General features: G+C 41.0%; 3 protein-coding genes across 6 annotated transcripts; 1 reads left to right on the top strand and 2 right to left on the bottom strand.

Moving 5' to 3' along the window:
* Positions 1-412: 412 nt before the first annotated feature.
* Positions 413-7,554, bottom strand: trmo (tRNA methyltransferase O). 3 transcript variants are annotated; one of them, XM_076884846.1, is made up of 7 exons: positions 7,169-7,554; positions 6,852-6,997; positions 4,952-5,126; positions 4,646-4,803; positions 3,825-4,409; positions 2,432-2,631; positions 413-820 (listed from the first exon to the last, which is right to left on the bottom strand). In XM_076884846.1, exons 1-7 carry the CDS (start codon positions 7,255-7,257, stop codon positions 743-745), a joined length of 1,431 nt encoding a protein of 476 aa, XP_076740961.1. In that variant the 5' UTR covers positions 7,258-7,554; the 3' UTR covers positions 413-742. The 3 variants fall into 3 exon arrangements, with proteins under 3 accessions (XP_076740961.1, XP_076740962.1, XP_004549437.2); XM_076884847.1 differs by having other exon boundaries at positions 413-854; positions 7,169-7,553; XM_004549380.4 differs by lacking the exon at positions 413-820 and adding an exon at positions 874-1,111.
* Positions 7,555-9,610: 2,056 nt separating this feature from the next.
* hemgn (hemogen) lies at positions 9,611-13,404 on the bottom strand. 2 transcript variants are annotated; one of them, XM_004549378.4, is made up of 4 exons: positions 11,520-13,404; positions 11,117-11,207; positions 10,199-10,740; positions 9,611-10,089 (listed from the first exon to the last, which is right to left on the bottom strand). In XM_004549378.4, the coding sequence occupies exons 1-4, from the start codon at positions 11,581-11,583 to the stop codon at positions 9,983-9,985; spliced, it is 804 nt and encodes a 267-aa protein (XP_004549435.1). In that variant the 5' UTR covers positions 11,584-13,404; the 3' UTR covers positions 9,611-9,982. The 2 variants fall into 2 exon arrangements, with proteins under 2 accessions (XP_004549435.1, XP_004549436.1); XM_004549379.4 differs by having other exon boundaries at positions 11,129-11,207.
* A 346-nt stretch (positions 13,405-13,750) lies between these two features.
* On the top strand, positions 13,751-19,025 carry anp32b (acidic (leucine-rich) nuclear phosphoprotein 32 family, member B). The gene is made up of 7 exons (XM_004549377.6): positions 13,751-13,948; positions 16,337-16,486; positions 16,605-16,727; positions 17,045-17,237; positions 17,592-17,716; positions 17,809-17,875; positions 18,729-19,025. The coding sequence occupies exons 1-7, from the start codon at positions 13,895-13,897 to the stop codon at positions 18,809-18,811; spliced, it is 795 nt and encodes a 264-aa protein (XP_004549434.1). The 5' UTR covers positions 13,751-13,894; the 3' UTR covers positions 18,812-19,025.
* Positions 19,026-19,455: the final 430 nt, after the last annotated feature.

The raw sequence follows: 19,455 nt of genomic DNA, 5'->3' as shown, positions 1-19,455 counted from the left end.
TGTTCCTGTTACTGACAGAAAATTTACACTTTTATGTTGGCTCTTAAGTATATTTGTTTTTTGTATTGTTTTGTTTTATGTCAGCGTTTTATTAAAACTTCGTGTCTGCATAAAAAAATAATATCTGACTCTTCAGTTATTTCCACTGCCTTCTTATATATTGCTTTACAAGCTGGAAGCCATGTAGTTACATGGAAAAATGACCCATAAATCACCCTTTTTTGGGAAACAAGTGTAGGAGCAGAGAGTGATACGTATGCTCCATGAGTCTGGACAATGACGCAGTTTTGTTTAGCTTTGGTGTCTACCAAACCAGCCATCCACCCAAACAATATTTCAGTTCTTCTTTTAGCTGCATCCCACCATCTGCCTAGCATCGTCTTCTGTGTCATCAACAATGACCGCTCTGCAGTCAGAGTCAAAATAAGCTTTATTGTCAAAGACCATATGTACAGTCATACAAAGGAATCTGAAACTGCAATGTTCCCATGGCCCTCAGTGTACACTAAAACAATATAAAGATAAAAATAAAATAGCAGTCTTATGTACAACACAATGCAATACAATACAATCTTATATAAACAGCAGTGTGCAACACAATCATAGTGATTGTGGGTAAGTTTCGGGGGGCTGGGGGGCGCAGTCAGTGAAAAGGCAATGGTGGTGGTTTGGGGGTGGAGGGTTCAGAGGGAAGAGGTAAATGCAGGTCTGGAGTTCGTGTATGTGAGAGCATGGAGTGAATTCAGCATCCTGACAGCCCGATGGACGAAGCTGTGTCGCAGCCCGGAGGCTCTTCAGTCTCCTTCCTGATGGCAGCAAGCTGAAGAAGTTATTGGAGGGATGAGTGGAGTCACCTGTAATGCAGTGAAAATGACGGCCCCAACACCAACAGCGTTTTATAGGTTTTTTTATTTGCGCTGGTTTTTCACTTGGCAACTTTCCAGCTGCCCTGCTTGTAGCACACACAACCATACACCTCAGGTCCTGGCACATCTTTTACAGGGGAGACGTGATCAGTTGATGGAGCTCAGGTGTGTGTCAGCCTCCTCTGACACGGCACCCTGAACCCCCTTCTCCACCCCTCCCCTGCAGCTGAGCCACAAACCACACCCTGCCACAATAACATTTTTGCTTTAAATACAGTTAATAACATGCATCAAGCAGACAAATGTTTTTAAAGCCTTATTTTGGGATAAAGTCACATTTTAAGTGTCTTTCTCATATTTGATTGGTGATGTTATACATGCAACTTTTATGATGTGGTGACTGCAGAAAATAAATATGATAATTGTTCCAGTAGTGTTTGAATGCACCACATGGCCTGGGCATTTCTGTGTGGAGTTTGCATCTTCTCCCTACAACTGCCTGATGGATGGCCTAGATTTTCAGTGTTTCACATTTTTCAGCTGAAGTCATTCCACCATGAACTCAAGTGCCCTCACACAGCTCTGCATAAAACACCACAAATCACTTTCATGCAGTGTGTTTTTTTTCCTCTCTTATATCTGTATTATACAATATTGGAAAAGTCTGTCAAAATGGCACTGAAAGATCAGAAGTGTCTTGAGATTATTGTGTGAATCTACAATGTAAAATACACACTTTTATAAATACTTAGCAAGAAGCTAAGGGGATAATAAAGTACAGAGAAGCAGGAACAGATCAATTAGGGGGGAGGTAATAGAAGCCTGATGAAAGGGAGGAACAAATAAATCATGACATTACAAGATGTCAGTGGTCAGACTAAAGTGGGGTCCCTCCACATCATCTAAAGAGCCATGGACCCTTTTTCCTACTGTGCTTCTACTGTCCTTGCTCACTGATTAAGTCATGAATCTTTCTGTTGAATCATTTGTTGACTCTTCCTGTCCCACGAGGGCCTTCTTGAGAGTGTTTATGAATCTTATATGGCTCTGTGGCCCGTTTCATTGCCCAAAGACAATTATAAAACAACACAGCCTCCTTTCCACTGATGTATCCTAATAACACATAAATTAAAGGACTGTCTCTCGAGAAAACAAGAAGAGCTAGCAGCTAACCCACTCCAAGGATAACCGTTTGCAAAAAGAAGAAAGAAAAGAAATTAAACTCTGTTTGTGCAACTACTTACATTTTTTTCCAAATTTGTAAATACTTTTTAAAGACAAACAGAAAAAAAGGGGCATTTGTTTTTTAAATAAATATCTTATTTAATTATCCAATACAACTTTGAATATACAATGCCTCATTATTCTTCTGTCTGATTTTAAGTAAGCCAATATGATTTACAAATAAAAGTTTGCCAGCAAAGAATTTAGATTGAAATACCAAAAAGAAAGGAACAAACAAGAGGGTGTTTTTGTGTCACATGAAAGGCTCCTCTCTTCAGCTCAAAATCCATCAATGAAAAAGTTTCTCATACTGAAGCAATGTGCGGCTCTACAGGTTTTACCTGCAGCACCTCTGCAAAGCCTTGTCCAAACCAGCAGGTAATGTCAGCCGTGTCAAGGGTGAAGAAAAAGAGTCTGTCCTTGCAGCGAGTCCTCCTGTAGACGGATCGGGGGTCTGCTGACAGGACCCCTCTGATGGCAGCGACTGCCTCCTCTGTACTGCGCAGAAACTTAAACTGGGGTCTGTGGCTTTCAGACAGTCCTGTGTGTTACACAAGTTTGTTTTTCAGTCTCTCTGCTCACATATGAATGAAGGCTTTCACATTAATTACTGATACAACAGTGCCCCCTTATGGAGACAAACATACAGTGCATCTGGAAAGTATTCACAGCGCTTCACTTGTTCCACATTGTGTCATCTTACAGGCTTATTCCAAAATGGATTAAATTCATTTCCAACTCAAAATTCTACACACAAACCACCATGATGACCAAGTGAAACAAAATGCTTGAAAAATAAAAAACAAATATATAGCATGTACATAAGTTATCACAGCCTTTGCCATGAAACTCAAAATTAACCTCAGATTCCACTGATCATCTGTCAGATGTTTCTACAGCTTGACTGGATATGATTTAGAAAGGCACACACCTGTCCACATGCCGTAAGGTACTATAGTTGTTGGTGGATGTCAGAGCACAAACCAAGCCACAGAAAGATTTCTGCAGCATTAAAAGGTTCCAGTGAGCACAGTGAGCTCATTATGCGTAAATGGAAGAAGTGTGGAACCACCCTTCCTACAGCTGACCGCACGGCCTTCCTGGGTAATCAGAGCAGAAGGGCCTTAGTCAGGGAGGTGTCCAAGAACCTGACTGTCACTCCTACAGAGCTCCAGTGTTGCTCTGTGGAGAGAGGAGAACTTTCCAAAAGGACAGACATTTCTGCAGCATGAGACTTATATGGTGGAGTGTCCAAAGGGAAGCCAGTCTTCAAAGGCTGATGACAGCCCACATGGAGTTGCCCAAAGATGCCTAAAAGACTCTCAGACCTTGTGCACCGTCACTCTCCATTCAACCTGACAGAGCTTGTGGGGCACTGCAAAGAAGAACTGGAAGAAACTGTCCCCAAATAGTTGTACCAATCATGTAGCATCATACTCAAAAAGACCCGAAGCTGCCAAAGGTGCTTCGACAAAGTATTGAGTAAAGGCTATGAATACTTATGAACACTTTTGTTTTTTATTTTTAATAAATGTAGTTAATTTCTGAATTAATTTAATGAATTGCAAGCCAACGTTTATCCCTTTGTCATCACAGGGTATTGTGTGTACAATTTTCAGGTGAAAACTGAATTGAATCAATTTTATAATAAGTCTGTAACAAAATATGAAAACAGTGAAGCGCTGCGAATACTTTCCAGGTGCGCTGCATCTCCCATGATCTCAGTCATCTTACCTGACAGGTGTGCAGGGATGAATTCTGCCAGCTCCCTCTCCGCGTGAAGGCTGAATCGCACATCCAGACTTGCGACAGGAGGCTCTCTGATCCAGCCTGCGATCGTAGTGTAGGCTTCCTCTCCGTAGCAGGGATGGTCTACTTCCAACAAAGGTGGTTTAGTTTTAGGAGAGTCTGAACCTCGGTTCTTACTCTCAGAACTTAAGAAAACGTCTTGGTTCACAAAAGCCTTGACCTCCTCCAGCACATTACTGAGGTCTTTGGACAGAGAAAACTGAGCACTGATATGAGATGAACCTGTTGCGTTAGTATTCGTTTTTTCTTCTGGGAGGAGATTCCCCACATAATCACTCGCTGCTCCTCGATCTTCTGTGTTTAACTGCACATCTATGTCTGATCCTTCAGGGAGGTTAGTGCGGTTTCTCTTGTCGTCATTCATTTGGTCAGTGTTTGAATTACAGGGCTCTGAGTCCTCCTCATAGCTCCTCCGGGTGTCGGGGGAGTCATACTCTGGGATATAGGGTTTGATGTCCAGGACTGGGGTGCCTGCAATCATATCAATGTCTGACAGGTGTAGAGTATCACCTAGAAAATAAAGAAATGCATTCATATTCATATACAGCTAAAACATCAACAAAACTAGGTCAGAGTTTAACCAGAGTCTGCTTAAAATAGTGAGATTTAACAAGTGTAACTATTAGTACAAGTGGAAAATTACCCTGTGCTTCAGACAGGGTTCAAGCAACAAATCAGTGCAGCTCCCTCAGAGAAATAACTCAGCTCAGATCAGTACACACACACACGTGTTTAGTGACACTGACCGTGTATTTTGTCGAGCTTTGCCAGTGTTAGGCCCAACGCATTCGGTCGATGAGGACTGCGTGTCGAGTACACACCGACTCTCTGCCCGTTCAGCCTGGGCGGCCTCACTTTGGCTTTGTAGCTCAGGTGGCCGTTTTTGTGGAAGAGAAAAATTATCCTGCAGAGGCCAGATGACAAAGAAAGGCAGATGATGGGAAATAGTGTTTACGTGTACATGCTTAGTTAAAATGAGTAAAAAAATATCTTGCGAGTTGGGTAACAATATTTGGTAACGTGTTGTACACAAACACACACACGAAACCTACCAAACATGGGAGTATTGCTCCAGGCCCACCAGAGCGTGCTCCGGGTTGTTGAAGACACTCGGCTGAATTCGAAGTTCTGCCCTTGAAGGGCCACAAATAGTGGGCTGCCGGGGAGTCCCGTTCTTCACAGAAAAACAGGAACTAATGTAACCAATTGGGACCGTTTGGATGTCCCCTGCAAATGATAAGAATATTAGGGTCAGGTTTTGTAACACAGACACTGTGTCTAACTTGGCCTCCAATTTATCCTTTGCACTCACTTTTATTCTACAAGTGTGTTTTGTTATTTATTTAAAAAAAAAAATATATATATATATATATATATATATATATATATATATATACATATATATATGATTAAATTAGTTACGGACTTGATGACACACAATTCAAGTCTTTGGCTTTAGAGCAAAACAAATACTCTGAAGATGTCAACATGGTTTCCTTCTTTCTATTTTGGTCACATTTTAGAGGATACATGACCAACCCTGTTAGCAAAACGACACTGAAACAATGCTGACTTTTCATCTGAGTCATCATCACGGTTAAAACTTAAATTTTAAGGCTAAATTAATGTTGGAGCAAATTTAAATTCCTGATGAAACCTGACAGTGTGGTGATAATCAGTCACAGTGAAAATCAGTGCCCCCGTCTCCAAACCATTCACTCTTGCTGGTATTATTCTGCCTTTGTTCACGATTTCAGCTTTATTACAATATTAACCAATGGTGCAAAACCGATCAAGAATCACTATTCAATGCAGGGTCAGTGAAATTTAAGTTTACAGCACAGGCTTAATCACATAGTTTCAAGTATTGGTTGCTGTGTGGGAAATGATTACCCAAATACATAAGCCAATAAAAAGAAAAAGTGCCATGAGTTTCACTCATTAGCTGACTCTGCACGCTGAACATCTCTGAGCCAAAAGTGTTATTTTGGTAGGTATAATTGACGTATTGTTATAAACAGAAATTTAAAGCAAAATAAAGCCTTCCTGAGTAGTGCTCTTTGTTTTAGGGTTTATTTTTTTCTTCCTCTTTTGGTCACACTTTATAGCACAGCACATCACTAAAGGCGTAATTCTTCTGTGGTTAAATGAAACTTTTAGGTATTTTATTTGACATTACAGTGTAATTATATTTACCTACAAATACTTAAAGGTAAGCACACAAAAACAAGTGGGTAACAAGTCAGTGGTTTGGGGGGGTTTAATAGAAAACAAAGAAATATTTATAATGTAAGTAAATGTTAGAAATGCGTAAGTACAGGCTGTACAATGGAGTGGCTTAACCTTACCCAGCAAGAGTATTTTACAGCAAAGGAGACACATATTATATTGCAAGTTTGTACAGCACAAAGTAAAAAAGGACAATTAAATAATAGAAAAACCATCATGCACATCAACATGATGAATATTAAATAACAACATAAACAATAAAGATGTAAAAATTACAATGTAAAGTGGAAAAATATCGGCTAGCTACAAAATTAAAAGGTAATGACACACTAAAAATAGTTATGTCATAATTATAACTGATTACAGTATAACTTGCATCTTCTTTCCTGTAAAATACCTGGAAGTTAAGCAAGTTTTAATCACTCCACAATACAGCCTGCAACACAAAAGGTACAGCATACATATATATATATATTAAATATTTATTTATAATATAAATCACTGTTTTCCTGTAAAAACATCTCAGTCTCTTATTCTAGTGTACTACCTTTAAGTATTTGTAGGTAAATATATTTAGATTGTAATTTCAAGTAAAATACACTGAAATTCCATTTAATTGCAGGGAAATTGCGCCCTTAGTTGCGGGCTGTGTTACTTTTTTTTTGGTGGAGGGAGGGCTTAGTTTTTGTAATTACAAATGTTTGTGACGCTGGTGGTAGCTACCTCGCTCTAATCCTGCTGGCGACGGTGGTGAAGGTGGTGTAGGTGCTGGAGCTTTAACTTCTTCGCTGAGTCCAATCTTCGACACTACAGCCTGAACCGCCAGCAGCTGTTTGCGATGAGCTCTAATTGCACTGTCTAGCGTCTGCCTGTTAGACAAGATGTTGAGAATGAGCGTGTAATAATAATGGGAACCCTGAAAAATACTAAAAATAAAAAAGGCCAATGCAAAACAGCACACGGCGTTTAATTTGTTTAGTTCTTGAAATAGCAAGAAGTCTCTCGTGAGAAAAACACGTGGCGGTGCAAAACCTACATACCTCAGGTTCTTGATTTCTTTTCGCATCACAGAAACCTGCTGGTTCAGTTTATCCATGTGCTCGGAGCAGCACTCACACAGCGGACTCATCTTACTAACACAAAGACAAAAGACAGCTCTGAAACGGTGAGCTTTTAGCGGCTGTTGTTGCTCCTGAGACCGGAGAGACTTTGTCAACGCGGAAGTGCATGCTAGACTTTATTGTTGGCCAACCAAGAGTGCTGCACGCGTTAAACTGAAACAGGTCGGCTCCTCTGAATCCCCTCTGTAAGTCTGTCATTGCTGTGGGTTCGTTGGTTTGGGATTATTTTTGCTGCCGTTTCGCTTAAATTACCCGTCCATCATTTAAAAATAATGTGTAGTTACATGTGCTGCACAAAACACGCCATGATGAAGGAATGTTTTCTACCAACAGGGGGCAGCAAAGACACGTTTACAGTCTGCTTTTTAAATAAATAAATATTGGCAAACCATAGCACAAACGAAATCAATGTAATGTCGTATATACTCAGTTGTGTTGTCTTTATTGGTACATGTGCATATCCTGCATTTGTCTAGCCCTGAATGGACTAGTTGTTCAACAGGTTTGGCTGTACACAATAAAAAAAAAACAACATAATGTATTGTAATTTTAGGTATTTGAAGTTAACCTCCCCTCAACACCTACAGGGGATCATTGCAGCTTAAGCACTAATGAATCTTTCGAAATCACTAACTAAAGGCTTGTATATTAATATTACACTAACATATGTACAGTCACTGATCACTTTCTTAGATATACTTGTTCAACTTGGCAGCAACTCAGTCCATTGGGCATGCAGATGTGAATAAGATGACCTGCTGAAGTTCAAACTAAGCATAAGAATTAGAAAGAAAGTTGATCTAAGAGTGACTTTTGGTGCCAGACGATTTGGTGTTTTAAAGAGAATGGTCCAAATGAGTGGTAGTTTAAACAAAACTAGCTTTATTGGTCGCATACACAATCATACAGAGTACAGGGAAATGTGTCGTGTCCGAGCTGTGGACAGGCTGGAGACATAGCCGCGCCATTCCAGGGCTTGGTGTTTGACATGGGGGGCCTAGCGAGGACCCTTACTAGACACTGGGAGGGAATCAAACTTGCGACCTCAGCTCCAAAGATGTGTGGTCTTACCACCACACTATCCAGTGTAGGATATGCCTTATTGATGGCAGAATGTCCAGAGGAGCATATAGGAAGTCAACAAGGCAACAAATAACCACTGGTTACAAACAAGATATGCAGAAAAGCATTTCTTGAACCTTGAACTATAGGCTACAGCAGCGGAAGACCACATCTAAGTTAAGAACAAATGGCTGAGGCTACAATTTGCAACAAATAAGGCGATAGTTAATCATTAGTGAAAATGTCTTGATGCATGCTCAATCATCCAGGAAGAGAAATCCCAACAAGTTGATTCTGTTCATCTGGACGTCGTGTTTTCAGTGGGAGAAGTTTTCAGAGACTGAAGAAGTCACTTGGATGAGAGACAAAACATTTCTCCAACTGAAAACACGACGTCCAGATGAACAGAATCAACCTGTCAATTTTTTTATTTTTTTGTTGCATCCTTAAATCAGCTGATTTACAAAAGTAAATCATACCAGGTCACAAAGCTCAGATCATCTCAACCTGGATTGTTGAACACTGTTGTCGAATATTAAAACTCTTCACTACATACACTCATTCAGCACTATGAAAAATTGGGGAAAATGTTGCCTGATCTGATGAGTCTCAATTACTTCTGCAACATTTAGATGTTAGGGCCAGAATTTGGATCCATCCTACCTTGTATCAGTGATTCAGGATGTTTGTGGTTTAATGGTGTGGAGGATATTTTTCATACAATTTGGTCAACTGAGCATCATCTATACAGCCTACCCAACTACTGCTGCTGACCATGTCGACCCCTTTATGACTACACTGTACCCATCTTCTGTTGGCTACCTCCAGTAGGATATCATAATCTCACAAAGCTCAGATCATCTCAACCTGGTTTATTGAACAACACAGTGAGTTCCATTTACTCAAATGGCCTCCATAGTCATTCAATCCAGTAGCGCATCTTTCGACCTTTTCTGTCATTTTTCTAATTAATCAGTTATTACAGCTTTTACGAGTACCTTTTCCATCTCTTTATGTAGTACAAATGAGTAAATTATAAGCACTACCAGTAGCCACTTGCAGATAGGGCTAAATGTTTCACTACACGTGTCTCAACAGATAAGCCACAGATTAAATCTACAGATATGCTGTTCAAACTGTAGACCAAACATCATTTAATTTCACTCACCAGAGAGGAGAGATGTCATATGTGAACAAAATGGTACATAATTATTTCATTTAATGAAAATCGAGTTAATTCTAACTGCATGTGGATGTCTTTCTCAGTCGATGACTCCTATAATAACGACTACTGTTAAATGATGCAGAAATGACTTTTATTAGATGAATAGTAACTTTTACAAAATTCTGTAAAAATAAATCCACAATTATGAATACATAATTACCAGCGATTTATACCCTTAACTTTTAAATAAAGGCCAGTGAAACTGGTTGCATACTAAATTGAAAGTATATAAAAAAAAAGATCATAAGCTTTGCAGTGAAGCGCAACCAAAATAAATAAGCATACAGCTTTGGTTTGAATTCATACATCTTTCAAATAAGCAATGACTTGCCTCATCCTGTGTGTGCACACTACACAAAAAAAGAAGAAAACAGAAACCAACTGTGACGAGGCTTTGTATATATAAAGCAATATCTTAACAGTGCATTTCAGAAAAAAAGTTGCAGTTAATTTCCTGGAAAATATTCCTGAGCCATAGGCTGAGCAGAGACAGTTGGAACTGAGTACACGTTATTTTGTTCAGGCACGTTGATCGAAAGTGTTTCACTCAAATCTAAAAAAAAAAAAAAAAAAAAAAGACAGATAATTTAATAATTATTAAACCTTTCGAACCAGACAATGTTTCAAAGTATTGTTTTAGTGTATTTTTACAACATACAAACCTTCATTAGCGCGTTTGTTGCCTTGTGATGGAGAGACGTCCTCCTCCTCATCTGGGTCCTCAATCAGGACCTGGCCTGGGGCCTCCTTGCCTTGTGACTCTGTATAGAGGGTCTCCACTTGGGGAGGAGCTGAGGGAGGAGCAGGAGTTACAGCTGGAACAGAGTCTAGGGACTGAGCTGGGACTAAGACGGCATCTGGAGCAGGAGCTGAATCTTGGACGGGAACTGGAGCAGCAAAAGCCAGAGTCGAAGCAGGAGCAGAATTCTGCACAAACTCGAACACTGCTGCAGGAGCAGGAGCAGCAAGGATTGAAGCTGGTTGTGATTCCAGCCCAAACAGCGGAGGCAGAGAGCCGGTTATTTGGTCCTGAATGACCACAGCGGGTTCAGGTACCACCACGACTGCAGGAGTTTCCTGAAGTGCTTCAACTTCTTCCTGAACAGCAGACAGCTGCGGTGTGGGTTCAGTCTTCCTGGGCCTCCCTCTCTTCTTTGCACCACTCTTGTCCTCAGCTCTTGATCTTTTCCGTTGGCTCTCCACCCTGAGAGAGCACCGCAATTAACTTAAACAACAGTGGACATTGAAACAGGTCTTTGTGACAGTTTTGCAAAGCTAATAGTACAATGTCCTTGACCCAGATCTGTGGCGTCAATAGAAAAAGCAGAGCAACCTTTGCTTTCCTCTTGCTCCATATTCAATATAAACCAGAGGAGTGATAAGCAGCCAGAGTGCTGATAGTGTTTTCAGCATGTACTGTACTGTACAGTGTTTCAACGCGGGCTACTAAACTTTTCTGGCTAGGACCACCACTTTCTTCTACTGCACTTAAGTGCTGAAATTTGTAGATTTCTCCAAGAGCATAGAGGTAAACATAGGCAGCAGCGCTAACACTGTCTGTGCTTTTACTACAAATTTACCCAAAAACCCACTGGTTAGTTTCCTTCTCTTCTGCTTCGGCCTTTCTCTTCCTGAGAAGGTCCCTGTCTCGCAATCGGCGACGGATCCCACCTTTGAAACAAAGAGCCGTGCACAGAAATCATTTTCATATGGTGCATTAGAAATTCAAAGACAAACTGCATGACTGAGTAATGTGCTTGACTCGTGACAATGTAGACTTTCTTCTCCTAGCTACACACTGGCAAACTTTGAAAACAGACAGATTTGTGATATTACCTAAATGTTGATCAAAGGTCTGTATCTGAGTTAACCAATAGGATTGCAGTGTATGCAAAGACATAACCAGCTCCTTCAGCATTTTGGTGTGGAAATGCTCGAGCAGCCAATTTCCAAAGTAGAGATTAATCTTTAAAGAAATCCTACCTTCCTCCTCATTTGGATTTTTATATTCCAACTCTTGTTTCTCTTGTTGCGACGTGTCCTCCATTCTGAGTCCTGCTATGAATGAATTCAACTCATTGAAGGCGGGCAAGCGCAAAAAAGACGACAGAATAACTTCTGACAGTTTTCTATTCCCACCCCTAGACGAATTATCTGGTTAACCATTACCACAGTGCAGGGAGAGTTCTTGCAACTTTGGTCTTATCATATTTGTAAAGCTGGAGGAGTTGGCACAAAACTGACAGACAGAGCGGGGAAGACAACAGCAGGTTGTGTGTGTGTGTGTGTGTGTGTGTGTGTGTGTGTGTGTGTGTGTGTGTGTGTGTGTGTGTGTGTGTGTGTGTGTGTGTGAGAGAGAGAGAGATAGGGTAACAAATATATATGTTGTACTAGAGCTCTTCAGCAGCTGATCTAAAGGCACTGCTGTAGCTTAACAAGAGCAAGACTTTTTTGGACAGTTTCTCAATTAGGGGTCCAATACATGTGAAGTTATTAAGTTTTGAATATGATATCAAGAAAAAACACAAAAGCTCAAAATATTTCTGTAGAAAATTCATAATATTAATCCACAAATCATAAGAAATATGCCTTTTTGGTAGGTAAACCACACTACGGACCAAACAAAATTCCTGTCTTCGTCCACAGTTGGGGCATATACCCATCTTATCGCTCAGATGGCAAGTTGCTCGGTTGGGTTGCGTTCGTAATCTTCTAACAACACATTGAGCCCTGATGTATGTGTGTGTGTGTGTGTGTGTGTGTGTTTGAGACACTCAGAGAGAGAGAGAGGGAGAAAAGAGCTATCCAGTAGAGTAAATAACACTCAACTGCCAATTGCTCCCAGCACTGTGGAGGGAAATGTTGAAAGCTCTCTTTCTAAATGTACTGATTTCTGCATGAAGGTGCTCGTAATGCACTCACTTTTCAACGTCATATGAAGAGAATCTATACAGACATTCTGCACTGGTGGAAGCTATGAGTGCTAAGAAGTGAGTGAAAACATATATGTTTAAGTATTGGTTTTCACACACTCGAATTAAAATCACAAAACACAATCATCCAAACCTTCCAGCATAGTTCCAGCAGTTCAAAAGATCCCAAACTGCACATAGTTAGCTCCTCAGCTAATAAAACTCCAACTGACACATTAATAAACCCCCTCCAGCATTACTGTTACAGCCAAAAGCAGACAGGGCTGTCATTCACACACAGCCCCACTGTTGCACAATGAAATGTGAGGAATGTCAGTGTAGATATTACAGTGCCATCTTCTGGCATTGCTTCTCAACTACCAAACACTGATTTAAAAACAGTGTCTGTGTGTATATATACACTGTGCCTTTAACAAGCATGTGGCCAGAGTTAGGGTATTTGCATTGGTTCCCCTCAGCACACTATGCAAACACATCTTGCTAACATTTATACATTTGTTATATTTACTAGACTTAAAACAGGCTATAATTTGATATGCATTTATAGTATTAAAGCTTATTCACTGATTAATTTAGAATAAAACAGAAAAAACTACAACCATAGTAGATTTTCTACTTCAACGCTGGAGAGTGTCAGGAAGTAAAGAGGAGGGGTTGTGTGGGGTACCCTACCCGTCCATATGTGTATATACAATGCTCTCTTTAAGGCAAACCACATATAGCCCTACTTTTTAGCGGTTGGGGGTAGGAATGAGCCATTTAGTAGCCAAGAAACAACACAATTATTTTTTGTTTTATTACAATGTAAAAAAGTATCGAACATTCACAAGACCCAACACACACATATACATTTTTTAAACAGGCATACGTTATGATAGTTACCTCATAATTACACTGCTTGTCTGTTGACTATAAAGCAGTAATGCATTCGAGATTTCCTGTGACACTTTTAAATGAAGAATAACAAAGTTCACCATGTGACCTACTTTATCGCCGTTTAATTGCTTGGTTGCTTATTTGTTTTGCATACGCTACACGCGTCTGTTCGTGCACATCCTTCGCTGAATAAAACCGACTTCTCAAAGAAAAACCCCGCCGTCTTCACTGAACGACACAGTACAGTAATTTCCTTGCACAAAATAAATTGCACCATAGCACCGTTTCGGGGCAGCGTCATGTTTTGTGACTGCAATGCCTTTTTTTTTTTAGAGGCGATGGGCGTTTCTGGACGCAGATGGCGCTGTTGAGCATATATTTTGTTTCAGTCCCGTTTCCCTCCATGGTTTCCCCTCTCTCCGACTAACTTAGCGTTTGGCTCAGTTCATTATACAGTCCTATATTCTCCCTCCATTAGGGCATCTCTGCCTTTGGACTGAAGATCCCAGCAAAACCCCGAGGAGAAAAGTTTAACTTTCATAGGGCAAAATGGACATGAAAAAGAGGATCCACTTGGAGCTAAGAAACAGGACACCGTCTGATGTGAGTCGTGCTTTTTTTTAAAACCAACCCTTAGTTTTCAGGCTAGCCCCTGCTAGCCTAGCTTGCTACTTTTTTTGCTTTGCGAGTGACCCTGTGTGGCTAACGTAATGGTGACCACATGGGCTTTAGATTGTGTTTCTCATTTATAACGGGGCGGAAAACAGTCGCATAACAAGCCAGAGCCTTTATGCTGGTTAGGATTGGGCGTATAGGGGCAACGAGACGAGAAAAGCTATATTCAGTCGTTACTTTGAAACGGCGATTCCCCCCAGCTTGCTGGCATTATTGCAGTGCTTTAACCGTTTCGCAGCCTCCCTGGTCAATGGTGCACACACACGATTCAGCTCCACTCCACCGTTGTAGCACAATTAGTAAACTTCTTTTTGCGCCTATATGAGGAGAAAGCAGTTTACTGTGCTGCGTTCGGCATTCACAGAGCGGTATATTTTATACAGACCTTGGAAGCCATGTTTGCTGCTAGCATAACTGCTTAAAAAAAACGAGGAGCTTTTTTGTGTAATAATTGCAAAATTACTTTAAACTCTGGTGCTGAACAACAAACGAGTTTTGTAAACGTTAAACGGGCCGTCGCAGATCACGAGTCGTATGTTCACATTTCTGTGGAGTATACGTCTACATCAAACGGCCACAAAGATTCAGGCAGCGACAACAAAAAACACTTGGTTCACGAGTCATCCGTACCTTAAACCGCTAATGGTGAAAATACACCGCAACTCCAAAACCTTAGAGCCGGGAGACACTCAACAAACAGCCAACCGCTGCTGTTGGTGCTGATTTGTTTAAAGACACGTTGCAATCTGTAAGTTTTTAAAGGGAGTGTACATCCATTAATTCCCTCATTAATTCTTCTCTAGTTGTGCACCAAGCTATAGTATCACTTATCATCCGTGCATCGTCTTAAAGACGACGACGATGAAGATTCGCATGCTTATTGAATGAAGCCTGATGGTCCGGGGTTTCAGAACCATTCAGACTACCAGCCAGCTAACTTGGTATTAGGTTCCCGCCATATTACCCCCTTCTCGCTACCGGTCAAAGACAACAAAATCTATCCAGTTGTAAAGTAAAAACACCAAACACGACTACAATGTGCTCCAGTAATCGTTACTATTGTTAAACTTGGCGCTTGCTACCACACAGATGCATGTGTTGGCCAGCGGCTTCATTGACCGAGCCAGGCTGCTCGAATGACACGGAGATCCGGCGCACCGCGCTTCATGCGTGGGCAGCCAAAAGCTCCCCGCTCGGCGTTCCCCCTCGTATCATGCACGAAATAAAATCAATTTAACACCGAAAAACCACTTTCGGTTATATGTAAATAACGCTTATTGCTCATTCTTAATAGCACTTTCCGCCATTGAAGCGTTCGGAGGACTGCATACTGTAGCTCAGGAATCGCCATGTTGTCATTCTGTCGTCTTTGAAGCTCTGGGAGAAAGGAACTGTCTCCATCTTTGTTTTTTACTAAATTTCCGTTCTCAATATATTTCCTTCGCCACTTCGACCTGAAAGCGATGCTGTACCCTCTAACAAACTGCCAATATCGGTCGTTTGCTCGACGACAAGGAATATTCCACTTCCCCCATGAAAGCTGGTTTAACGAAAGAAAAAAAGAATCTCTTTACTAAGGGTGTATTCGCAATCCTTTCCGTTGCTGTTGGGTTGGCTAATGGCGGGCAGACAGACCTCTCTAGCTGCTCCTCTACGGCACGGCAGCGTTTAAAAGGGGCAATGGCTAGCCTGTAGCGAGCTAGCTCACAAAATCATTGCATTTGTCATTAGTGACTGCATCAGCAGGCCATGGGAAGCCGCTGCTTTGCTCTTCCTCGTTTCAAAGAAATCAATAGACGACCTGTAGCGGTCGGTTAAACGAAGCACACAGTGATAGCAAAGTGTTTTTAGATAGAGACTGAGTATCCATTTTGGTGTTTTTAATCGAGAAACGGCTGTCTTTGACGCTTGACAAGAACTTTTTTGGTAACGTTTAACAATGACTTGCGCAACCAGTGTGAGCTTTAACGGAGTCAAAGTAACTCCGCCTTCAGAGTTGTTTTTTCTAATATTTTAAGCAACTATAAAACGCCTGTAATCATTTTACACAAAGTGAAGGGCCATTTTACAAACACCACCACCCACTGATTATTAATACGTTAGGGTTGCTCTGTTCCCCGAACGCCTTTCTTAATGATTTTGTTTGGAAAAAATTAATAATATTTGCAAAATGTATTTTGAAATATTTAACATTTGGTCTGTTTTAAAATACACTTAAGTTCTAAAAGTTTTGCAAGTAGTTGTAGTACTTGCAAATGCATTAAAAAGTACAGGTAATTTTAAAAGAATACTATTTGTTTGTTTTTTCAATCTCAGGTACGAGAACTTGTCCTGGACAATTGTCGATCAGTTGAAGGAAAAATCGAAGGTCTCACAGCTGAATTTGTCAACCTGGAGTTCCTCAGTTTGATAAACGTCGGCTTAATCTCAGTCTCTAATCTGCCCAAACTAGGAAAACTGAAAAAGGTAAGCGGGAGTGATTATTCATTCTCATATATTCATGACAAAAAAGAAAGGAGGGGGGGAAATAAAATGTGCAAAGAACCATCTGGACTAATCTCTCTTTTTACTGTCATTCATTCAGCTGGAGTTCAGCGACAACAGGATCAGCGGCGGGCTTGATGTTTTAGCAGAAAAACTACCCAACCTCACACATCTAAACCTGAGTGGAAACAAATTGAAAGACATCAGCACATTGGAACCATTGGTATGTGTTCACATGTGTTTTGGGGGTCATTTACATGCTACACACTTCACAAATAGTAAACCAGCTAATGCAGTGTTCATCATAATCATTTTGGGAAGTGAGGTTTCAGCAGCTTTGTTTTGATTACTCCACTCATAGCCAAAGGTATTTTAAGGGATAACCCATTCAGTAATTAATGGTCTCGCAAACTTCAGACAGACGGATCTCTGTCGTCTCACATTATCTCATTGTCACATGTAAACTGGAGCCTAGTACCATTACTACCACATTTCAGCGACAGTCTCATCACAGCATTTCTCTTCCCTTCTTGCCAACAGAAAAAGCTGGACAACCTGAAGAGTTTGGACCTGTTCAACTGTGAAGTGACAAACCTGAACGACTACAGAGAGAGCGTGTTCAAGCTGCTGCCCCAGCTCACCTACCTGGATGGTTATGACATGGAGGACAGGGAAGCCTCAGACTCTGATGGAGAGGTGGACGGAGACGGTGTAGACGATGATGAAGATGAAGGTATGAAGTTGTGCTTTGCTGTAGTAAAAATAAGAGCAGGTATTTTTTTTGGTTGTCAAATCCAACGAACAGACCGTAAATGAGGTTTTACCTCTGTGTTGGAACGTCCCATTGTTGTTCAAGAACAATTAAAGACTCCTCGATCATTCATGCCATTGCTCTGGTGACATGTTCGCTCATTATGAAAAATGTGTGCACCGCAGTAGCTTATTTAGAAACGGCTCCACGGCTGAGTAACGGCAATCGCTCTCTCATTTCTGTAAAGTGAAAATGTGAAAGCGATCGTCGCGATTAGCCTCCGCGCGCTCTCACTTTGCGGTCGACTGATTGTTCCTTTTCACTTTTGTGTCGCAGAAGGAGAGGAGGAAGAAGACGAGGACGGAGAGGAGGAGGACTTCGATGAGGAAGAGGACGATGAGGAGGACGAAGAGGAGGTAGAAGGAGAGGAGGATGACGAGGAAGGCAGTGGTGAAGATGAGGTGAAAAGTGAAACGAGCTTGGTGGAGCTGTCGTTAAAGCGGGTTGATGCACGGTCTCATTTTTTTTAACGTGTAAAATGTTGTTCACATAGGAGGAAGACTTTGGTCAGGATGGAGAAGTAGATGAAGAGGATGAAGACGAGGATGAAGATGAAGATGGTATGTAACTTCTTAAAGTAAATTTACTCACAATTTTGGCTCAAACATCACTACAAGAGTCAGTCGAAGTCTTTCGATATGTCTGCACAACTCAAGACTGAGACTTAATTCAGGGGTGAGACAACTTGTTGTTTTTCTTTGTTCTGTAAGATGGAAATAAAATAGACTTATGTCTTGGAAAAGTGCATAAAACAATGGAAAATTATTAACTTATAGATCATACCCAACTGTTAGAAAGCATTAAAAACATCAGAAATGTTCCAAAAATGTCAATCAATTTTGAAACAAAGAATTGAAAAACACTTGAAACCTATTTACATGCATGACTTGACTTGAGTTGTCAAGTGATACAACACCAGCTGTTACACCATGTAGGGCAGTCCCCAAAGTTCTTCACGACTCCGTCAGCAATGTGGGAACCCTTCACCTGGTACACAGAAAATAGATCTATCTTGTCTTCTTGATGTTGCATCTGTTTAGAGATTACTGCTTTAGTGATCACCTGTTACTGACATTTGTCTTTATAACTAAAATAACAGTAGTGCTCAGTCAATCCCAAATAACATGTGATGTGAGAATGTTAGTCACTTAACTAAGAACAAAATCTTGCACGAGGGCGTGACTGAAGATGCATTTCTTCCGCTTTATTTTGTGCTCGTAATCACGCATCGTTATAACATGTAGGGACAGCAATGTGATAGCGACCATTATTAAGCGACTCCCACAGAGTGTGATAAATGCAGAGATTGAATCTGTTTAAAATGGGTGGAGGATTACTGTATTCATGCTTGCAGATGCAAGAATTTGTGTAGTTTTGGCTCCTTGTCACAACAGTTTTCTTCTTTACCTTCAGAAGCAGAAACCGGCAAAGGCGAGAAGAGAAAGCGAGACCCAGAGGATGAGGACGACGAGGACGATGACGAGGACGACGACTAAGAGCTAAAGTTGAAAACGAGAGCCTACCGAGTTACCCCTCCTCTCCCCCACAAACCCGAACGTCCACCCTCCTACAACTCACACCGCCTTTGTAATCCACGTCAACCCCCCTCCCCAGCGCTGAGCTCTTTTTATGGGGCTAGACTGTACCGAATGGGTGGGCCGAGTGGAGCTGCCCCCCACCCCCTCTTTTTTTTTTTTTTTTTTTTTTTTTCTCCCCCTGCCCCCCATGGAACTGAGAGCCACCCAACACCCTCCACCTCACCCCACTCACGGCCCCCGAGGTTCTCAGGCAGCCCACCACTCAGCATTCCACAATTTCACTGTCGATCCCTCTTTATGTATTCCCGTGTGAGGACTTTGGGACTGGTATCTAGTTTTGGGTCTGTGCTTTTAATATTTTGTTGGATGAATAATTTTTGTTGTTGGGTTTATTATTTCTCTTTTGTCTTTTAATTTTTTTTTCTCCGTTCCTTATTTTTCCCAATAAAATTATTGCTATAGCAGCTGTGCAACCAGCGAGCCATGATTTTTAGTGTGGCTGCCTGTTGCACAAATCAAGGTTGTAGCTACATTTTTACTTTCTGTATGACAAAAAAACAACTTTGTAAATAAAATGTTAACATTTTGTGCTTTTCTTTCTT

This window comes from Maylandia zebra, linkage group LG6 (assembly GCF_041146795.1).
Source record: "Maylandia zebra isolate NMK-2024a linkage group LG6, Mzebra_GT3a, whole genome shotgun sequence".
Lineage (NCBI taxonomy): Eukaryota > Metazoa > Chordata > Actinopteri > Cichliformes > Cichlidae > Maylandia > Maylandia zebra.
This window is presented reverse-complemented; position numbering and strand designations above follow the sequence as displayed.